The sequence below is a fragment of the Monodelphis domestica genome, chromosome 1 (genome assembly GCF_027887165.1).
Source record: "Monodelphis domestica isolate mMonDom1 chromosome 1, mMonDom1.pri, whole genome shotgun sequence".
In the NCBI taxonomy this organism is placed as follows: domain Eukaryota; kingdom Metazoa; phylum Chordata; class Mammalia; order Didelphimorphia; family Didelphidae; genus Monodelphis; species Monodelphis domestica.
In genome coordinates, this window is record NC_077227.1 from 393,992,813 (window position 1) to 394,001,629 (window position 8,817).

General features: G+C 50.3%; 1 protein-coding gene and 1 non-coding gene across 6 annotated transcripts in view; one reads left to right on the forward strand and one right to left on the reverse strand.

Moving 5' to 3' along the window:
• NECAB3 (N-terminal EF-hand calcium binding protein 3) overlaps positions 1 to 6,610 on the reverse strand; it is a 35,583-nt gene extending 28,973 nt beyond the window's left edge. For 2 of the 5 annotated variants that reach the window (XM_056811761.1, XM_056811760.1), the window contains exons 1-4: positions 6,432 to 6,589; positions 6,089 to 6,251; positions 2,599 to 2,623; positions 1,847 to 1,955 (exon numbers count right to left, since the gene is read on the reverse strand). In XM_056811761.1, coding sequence (XP_056667739.1) covers positions 1,847 to 1,955; positions 2,599 to 2,623; positions 6,089 to 6,211 — 257 coding nt within the window. In that variant the 5' untranslated portion in view covers positions 6,212 to 6,251; positions 6,432 to 6,589. Of the gene's footprint in view, positions 1 to 1,846; positions 1,956 to 2,598; positions 2,624 to 6,088 lie in introns of all 5 variants that reach the window. The other 3 variants (XM_007474206.3, XM_056811759.1, XM_056811758.1) reach the window with 3 other exon arrangements.
• A 991-nt stretch (positions 6,611 to 7,601) lies between these two features.
• On the forward strand, positions 7,602 to 7,656 carry MIR7252 (microRNA mir-7252). Its single transcript, NR_127437.1, has one exon. It is a non-coding gene; the product is annotated as a microRNA mir-7252 (primary transcript).
• The last annotated feature ends 1,161 nt before the right edge of the window (positions 7,657 to 8,817 follow it).

Consider the following 8,817-nt stretch of genomic DNA (forward strand, 5'->3'; position numbering starts at 1 on the left):
CCAGTTTCTAGGGGCATATGGGTCCAATCTTATGCACATATGTTCCCATGTGTGTACATTGTGTATGCATGTGCAAGTGGCATAGCATCCTGGGAAACTCTGTTTTTATGCAACTCCTGGGTGTTGACTCTATTTCGGGCTTATGGTGCCATTCCAGCCCATCCCTTTTTAGTCCTTTCCATCTCCTCATTATCTCCTAACTCCCCAAGGACACTCCCATCAAGCACCATTCATTCCCTCTCCCAAACCTCTCTTTTCTCCCTACCTCCTTTCAAGCTCTCATCCCTACCCAGACTAGATCTCCCTGAAGTCCTGTCCCTGCCCAGAGCCCTCAAAGTCCCTTAGAGGCCATTATCACCCTTTGCTGGACAGGAGATGAAAGGAAAAGACCCTCGTTTCCTCTACCCACCCTAATATATAGCCTACTTAGTATGACAGCAATAAGCTGGTTCTGAGGGGGAGCTCAGGGACCATCCCAAGTCAGACCCCCATCTATTCTGGGATTGGGATAGCTACAGCAGCCAGAAGCTCTCCTGGATCAGGAGATAAATCTCACCCCCAAAACCTGGAAAGAGTTTGAGTGGGAGGCCAGACAGCCTGACCCACATCTGCCGAAGATCATTCAGATGAGCCCAGATGTCTCTAACGTGGGGCACATCCTGGCATGGACAGTTCTGTCCTTCTACCCCCTCAATAGGATGGGGCTTGGGTAGTAAGCCCCAGTGAGACCACTCCTCCATCTTGGGCCAGGCCTGGTTGGTGCTAGTGGAAAGTGGAGAGGTGCAGAGGAGGGAGCCTGGTTCATCTCCAGACTATTTTGAGACCCTGGCTTGGATTCATCCCAGCAGGCAGGAGCTGAGCTACTCAGAGTATGTCTGGAGGAGGAAAAAGAGTGGGGGAGGAGGGCAGACCAACATTCAAACTGGCCTTAAAACCTAGGGGCAATCCCCAGGCCCACCAACCTTGTCCCTTACACCTAGCCTCAGTCCCAGTTGAACAGTCTGCATTCCCTCATCCCTGTAGCCCCTTGGTCTTGGAAGATACCTTCTCCTCCGGGACTGAGGGCGGGACCCCCCTGGGACTCCTCACTCAGCTCAGCTCAGCTCTCAGCTCACGATCAGCTCCTGCCAGCTGCCCCTTGTTATTCTCAAATGCTCATTAACCATAATTAGCAATGAGCTGGTAACGAAGGGTGTGAGTGAGTCACCACCATTCCCTTTCAGGGAGCATCTGCTGAGCAGAGCAAGAGGGAGGTAGGAACATTCGAACTGGTGCCTCCATGACCCATGGTTCCACTCCAAATGGGGCGCATCCTGAGCCCTCTCAACAACCCACAGCCTGGCCCCAGCCCCCATCCCCACCCCATTCTAATCCCTCACCCCAGCTGCCTCCTCCAACTTAGAACCCAGAATCTAGAGGCAGGATTGAAGCCCAGAAATAAGAGAGAACTTCTTCCCCGGACAATGAGGAAGTTCGAAATGGTTACTGAGAGATGCTCCACAATTCTCCAACAGAGCACAGGCTAAAGAGATGAATGCTACGCACAGTCTAACAGAAAAAGTACTAGTTCCAGTGTCCAGCTCTGCTGCCAACTTGCTGTGTGATCCTGAATAAATCAATTCCCCTCTCTGGCCTTCAGTTTTCTCCTATTTATCACAGAACCCTAGAATGCCAGGGCTAGAAGAGAGCTTATACTCTCTTACTTTACATGGACGGAAACTAAGACCTAAGGAAGTAAAAAGATTTGCTCACTATTCCTACTTCCCCCTACTGTACCCCAGAATACAACCTTCCCCCCCCCCCCCACGATCATTTTCTCAGAGCCCACATCCTGGCAAACACTTACTCTGAGTAATGCCGGTCAATGCTGCTGAACAGCTCCCGGAGTTCCCCAGAACTGAGAATCCCATCTGCAAAATAATTCTGGAATTCCTCAAAGGACAACTTCCCATCATCTATGGGAATAAGGTAAAGGAGATATCAGAATCCTCACTCAAGCCTCAGCCCCAGCTATCCTACAGTGATAGAGGTCAGAGAAGTGGGAGACAGAACTGGAGACTAGGGATGGGGTCATCAGGCCTTTCAGAATGTTTCCATTAACCCATTCTTTCCAACAGACTGACAGGGAGCAAGGAGATGGAGCTCTCCAGTTCAGTCAACATCAGGTCATTCTTTAGCCATCATCAGGTCCGTAGGCAGGCAAAGGGAGCCCTGCCCTGCAAGGTCAAAGGGAATCTGGGAGCTCTGGAAGGTAGCTAGTTAGTTGTTTGTGGGGAGCAGAAGGGATCTGAGCTAAACCCTGGGACTAAGGGATTAAAGGGAAGATGCTGGAAACAATGAGAAACAGGATCTACCTTGGTCAAGGACAGATAGATGGGAAAATTCCAGAGTGTGACAAGAGGGAGAAGGGGAAAGAAAAAGAGGGCTTGCAGGGCTTTGAGGCAGGCTTTTCCATGCTTCCCCATATCTTTCCAAATTCATCTAGCTCTTGACTGGCCTCCCAGCCCCGGTCTCTGTACAGCCTTCCTACCCCCAAAGTACTTGTCAGACCTGGGTTTTCTGATCTCCCCAATTCCCTTCCACTGGAGCTGTGCTCACCATTCTTATCTGCTCTCCGGAAGACCTGAAAGGCAAACATTAGAAGTAACATGTACATCCTGGTGGCCTCCTTGGGCCTAACACAGGGTACCTCCTGCCCCACAAACAGAAGCCAACACATGAAGCCCCCTGACTCAGGCATAATAACTCTTGAACTGGACTCAAGCCCCTACATCCAACATTGGACAAGGAGCATCCTGTGACACCATCCATATGTCCTCAGGCCTAGTAACCGGTATCTTTGGTGTTATCCTCCCAGCCAACAGGCTACTCAGAATTCAGAAAGAAGAATGCTTTAGAGCTAGAGGCTCTGGATTCAAATTCAGACTCCAAGTAGATCTCTATATACACATTCTTGCATTCCTGCCTCTTTTTCTCCTTTGAGCAGCTACTATTTGCGTGACCTTCAACAGTCACTTCATCCTTTGGTTTCAGTTTCCTCATGTGTAAAATGAGGGGCTTGGACTAAACTGATTTGAAGGTTTCCTCTAACTCTAAAGAAATGGTCCCGAATCTAATATTTATTTACACTCTGATGGATATACCACTCCCAGACCACATCTGGAACTCAAGGCCCAGCAGTGTACTACCAAGCTCTATCCAATGCTGAGGAAAGGGGAAGTTCTCCCTCTCTGATCTCCCTCTTTCAGACTCTAATACTAGAGGGGTCCAAGGACCTGGGTTGTTGTGGGTTACCCCTCTACATTAGACACAGACAACCCAGCTGACCCTCCTATTCAAATGCTTTCCTCTCCAATCCTCTTAATCTAGAGTTGGAAGGGGTGGGAGGTTAATATCCTTTCCCTGAACTAAAGATCTTTCTTGAACACTATCCACATCCAGAGGAAGAACTATGGGAAAAGAAACACAGAAGAAAAACAACTGCTTGGCCACATGGGTTGTTGGGGCTATGACTGGCAAAGTGAACTCTAAAAGATCACCCTAGTGCAAATATTAATAATATGGAAATGGGTCTTGATCAATGACACATGTTAAACTCAGTGGAATTGTGCATCAGATAGGGGAAGGAGTGGGGGAGGGGAGTGAAAGAACATGAGTCTTGTAACCATGGAAAATATTCTAAATCATCTTATTAAATAAAAATTAAAAAATAAATTTAAAAAGTAAATAAAGATCTTTCTTGTTCCTAAATAAATAGCACCACATTCTAGAGAATTAGAATAGAATTTTGTTTTATACCCTACCTAAAGTGTCTCCTCATTCCCATCAGCTTTATCTGCCTCCTCCTGAACTCCTAGCCCAAAAAGCTGTCACACACTCTACAGAAGACAGACCATTCCATGCCCCCAGCAATTCAGACCTCCCCCTTACCCCCCCATCGATGACCCAGACTTGTCCTCCTCTTCTCCATGATGACCAATGTCTGTATTCAGAACACTGGGGACTAACAGGAGGCAGCCTCTCATTCAAGAAGAGGGGAGTTCAGACCCAAGGGGGCTACTGGTGTTTTGCTGGACTTCCCCAAGGGATTACTGTTGATTTCTCCTAAGGAAAGGGAATGCCTCCAGAGAGGGGCTTTGAAAGGGGTAAAATATATGGCCATTCCATACCTCATGGGATGTTTTTGCTGACCCGAGCTTGGGCCCTACTCTCACTCCTGTTATAGCCCCAAGAAACCAGAATAGTGGAGAATGACTCCAAGTCACAGGAGTGGATATGGTGCGTATCTCTCCTCCACCCCACTCCCAACCTCAGGCTCCTGATGCTATTTGTAGCAAGGGATCTCCTGCTGGTGCCCTTTCTTCCTCCCTGGCCTGTCCCCAACCTCCTCCTGGGCACCCAGCAAGAGCTTCCTCTCAGACCGGGGACTAGGGAGAGCTCTGAACTTTCTTCCTCTCTACTTCTCCATTGACATCTTTACTCCCCTTTCTCCATAGAAACTCTGAACCAACCCAAAGAGGAGAAGGGACAGCCTTTGGAAGGGAAGAAGCAAAAAAGCAGAGTAGGTATAGAGAGAGGCAGAGGTCAGAGTGTGCATGGCAGGGAGAGGAGAAAATCATGCCCTCTACCCAATGCAGCAGCCCAGGCAGAGCACAGCAGGGAAAGACCATGAGCTCTGTACCAAGCCAGAGCAGAGAAGAAAGATCCTTGATGAAGATACTAGAGAACCTATTTTCTGTCCCACTCAAACACATACTGCCCATGGGAGCTACCATCTCTTCATCTGTACATGGGAGCTGCTCAAAAGAGAGGAAGGACAGGAATACCAGAATGTATATATACATAAGCTGCTTAAGGGTGGGCTGCAACGACTCCTGAATTAGACCTCTGCTGCTGGCTCTTTTCTGCTCTGTGGCCCCTGCCCCAAACTCCTCACCCCTAAACTCTTGGCAACCTGGGTTACTGGCTTGGGTAGTGACTCATCTCAGGGCCACAATGATCCATTGCAGGCTCCTACTGCTCCAGATGAAGATACTGGGGGCCAGAAGAGTGAAGACCAGTCATCTCCATAGAAAGCCAAGTTCAGAGAGATTTAGACATTAGCTTAGGGTCACACAGCAGCCCTCTCTCCCAGCACGGGGACCAGAGCTACCTTCCTGCTTGGAGGACAAAGGAGGGAAAGAATCAACTCTTCCCTCTCCTGGAAAGGGTCAGTGCAATCTGCATCCAAGATGCTGACTCATGGGAAGAGAGGAAATTGACCCAGTGGTCAGAGCCTTTTAAAGCTAAAGAGGGGGTTAGGGAAAGAATGGGGGATAAGAGGGATATTGAAGGATGGATCAAAGGACTCAGTCTCTGGAGAGTGGAGTCTCCCTCAGACCAAAGACTCTTAAGAGTCAAGTTCTTGGCAGGATAAGAGAAGAGGTGACTAGGTGGCGATGACAAAGATGAGAAGAGAGGAAAAGGATGGTTTCTGCACAGGGTCTGAATCAACCACCAGCTCTTCACAATGTATACAGGTGGGCACAATTGGCAAGCAATAGAGGTGGGGGAGGGGGAAAAGACACCAGGGAGACAGAAATGCAGCTCACCTCCCCCCCCCAAGAAAAGATAGGGTCAGAAGATCCAAGTCCCCAGAGCTCCCTCCACCTTCATTCCCTGGGCACCAGGCATGGGACAATGGCTTCAGATTCCAAGCTGTGGCCACCTCTGCACCCACCCCCCTCTCTAGGAGCTCTCCCACATCTAGGACCCAGGACAATCTCATCTTTCGTCCCTTGAGCAGCTTAGTTGCCCAGTGTTCTGGCTGGAGGTTGATGCAAGCGGAGAAGCTGTGACCAGTTCCGGACAGCTCCCGTCTTCCTTGCCCAGGTCTTCGGTCCATCCCCACTAATCTAGCTGAGTTTGGCCCTCAACAGCCCTTCCTCAACTGTAAGTTTCAGGCCTGTTCCTCGCCCCACCCCCCTCCCCGGTTGCTCCCTGAGTCCAGCCAGCTCCTGCCCACACCTCTCATTCCTACCACCCCTCCCCCCATCCTGCGACCCTCAGCCCCCAGCTCTCCGCCGCCCCTCCCCGGGGGGTCACTCACGTCCTGGAAGAGTCCCAGGCCAGCGAAGGCCGCAGGAGGGACCACGGCAGGGGCTGCAGGGGCCTCACGAGCTGCAACCTTGGGCCGGAGCAGGCACATGGTCAGCAGCTCCGCGCACGACATCCTTAGAGATCCCCCCCAAAGGGGCGGAACCCGCTTGGGCCTGCAGGGTCAGAGGAGAAGGGAGCAGGTGGGAGGAGGTAGGGGCAAGTGAAAGGGCAGGAGGGAGGGCGAGGGCTAGAGCAGGGGTCTAGGCAGGAATTGGCCGGGGGCGTGGGCAGCACCGGAGGAAGGGAGTCAGGGACAGGTAAAGGCTGAGGCGGGCGCAGAGGTGAATGCTCGCCTCCACAGCAGCTCCTCGAGACCAGAGACTGGGGTAGGAGAAAACCCAGCAGGGTCCGGGGGAGCCCAAGTCCGGGATGGGGGCGTCCGAGGTGTCCACTGGGCTCGAGCACTGAACACCGATCCCGCGAAGTTGGGCCTGGAGTGGGGACCTGGGCTCCCGCCTCTAACGCGAATGATTGGTCAGTGAGGGTGATTGGCAACATAAACCCCGCCTCCGGTCAGGCGGATTGGTCACCGGATGTGATTGACATCCCCAGCCCCGCCTCAGCCTCAGAGCCAGATTTAGGGAGCAAGGGGAGAAAGAAAACCTCCAGGGCTGCAATCCCCAGTAGGCCCCTTGACTGGCCTCGCCAGAAAACTGCCTCAGCCAGATAGTTCAAGATCCCCGTTGTGTTCTCGCACACAGAAAGGGGATGTCTTCTGATAGAACTTGGGAGTTCCCATCACCTGTCTGGTGAAGCCACCCCCATCCTCTCTTCCTGACTGGAGTCTTGGAAATAAGTTCAAGTCCTGCCTTTGAAACTAATGGGGATGGGGAGAAGAGGAAGAGAGGAGAGTGCAAGGGGTAGAGCTAGATGATCTCTAAACACCTTCTCAACTCCACAAAGGGGAAAGGAAGGAAACACTTTCAAGTGTCCCTAGTAATACTCCTCTTCTTCCTTTCAAGAGGCCAAAGCTCCAGGGATCCGAGGCTGCCATTGGTCCAGCTTGAGCAGCCACATCCTCTCTCTCAGACTGAGTTCTGGGGGAGGAGAGGGGTTCACTCCAAAGGATAGTTCAGTTCTAAGAATGAAGGCTGCAGCCCATCCTGGAAAGGGCCCCAGAAGCAGGAGAGATGACACTAGGCTTGTGGAAAGGGGCACTGCCTGGGCTGGGAAGACAGGACTGAAAACAGCACCGGTAACCACAGCAGGCTCTGGGACCACCAATAAATCCTTCCCTTTCCTTTTTGCCTGCTGCATTTGCTGGTTCCCTTCTCTAACAACAGAGCTGAGAATCTGCCTCAAACTGACTGAGAGAAGAGAAAGAACTAGGACTCCCTCTTCTCTCTTTGGCCAAGGACCAAGTCATGAACACAGTTGCTGGGTGAGCAAGCAGAGCCCAACTCCAAAAGGAGGAGAGGTTAAACAAGGCAAAAGCTCCATCTCTCCAGACTGGGCAGCAGTCCTTGGATAAAGAACAAGGAGATACAGTCAGGATATCTCCCTGTTCCTTATCCCCTTTCCAAGCAGAATGACCACAGTAACTGTGGAATTGCTTTCAGGAAGATAAGGTGGGAGGGTAGGGGCAGATAGCTATACAGCAGATTTTCTGAAAAAGATCTGGGGCTTTTAGTAGACCACAAACTCAGTATGAGTCAACCATATCATATGGTTCCCAAGAAAATAAAATTTCAAAGGGATACTGAGAAGCGCAGGAATAAGGAAGCGACGTCCCCCACTTCCAGCTGTACTGGAGATCCTAGAAGAGGAATTAGATTTGTCCTTTCATCTCAGGAGGCAGAACTAGAAAGAGATGTTTTGTTTAGAACCCTTACTTTCTGTCTTAGAATCAATGCTAAGTATGGGTTCCAAGCAGGAGAAAGGTAAGGACTAGGCAACTGTAATTAAGTGACTTGTCGAGGGTCACAAAGCTAGGAAGTATCTGAGGCCAGGTGTAAACCTAGGTCCTCCCATCTCCAGGCCTGGCTCTCAATCTACTGAGCCACCTAAACTGCCCCAGAGATGATGTTTCAGAGACAAAATTAGGTTTGATGTCCAGAAAAACTTCCTATATGAGACCTATCCAAAAATGGAATGTGCTGCCTCCAGAAGCAGCAGGTATTCCTTTACTTTTCAATCAAAGGTTGGTCAACTACTTGTTTAAGTGCTTTAATTGGCATTCTTGTTCAAGGAGAGGTTAGGCTGGATGACCTCTGAGGTCCCTCACAAATCTAAAAATTAGGGATTCAGACAACATCTGGAGCATCTTATTCAGTTCTGATCTGGGTGCTTCAACTTAGGAAGGACTGATGAGTTGGACAGCATACAACAGTGAAGGGCTTCAAGTTCATGCCAGAGCATCTGGGGACTTTCCCCCAAAAACAATATGCCGCCTTATGACTTGGTGGTTTCCTTCCTTATTGGAGGTCTTCAAGGAAGAACTGGTTGACCATGTTGACATGTCATAATATATGATGACTTAGTGATTTCCCTCATCAGAGATCTTCAAGGAACAACTAGTTGATTATTTGTTGGTACGCCATAAAGGGCATGTGGGACTGCTCAGGTGTGCATTGGGCTAAATGGTCTTGGAGGTCTCTTCCCATTCTGTGACTTGAGGCTACTCTGCCTCTCCAACATTTCCTCATTCACCCCTGTGTCTGTCTGTCTCTCTCTTACACA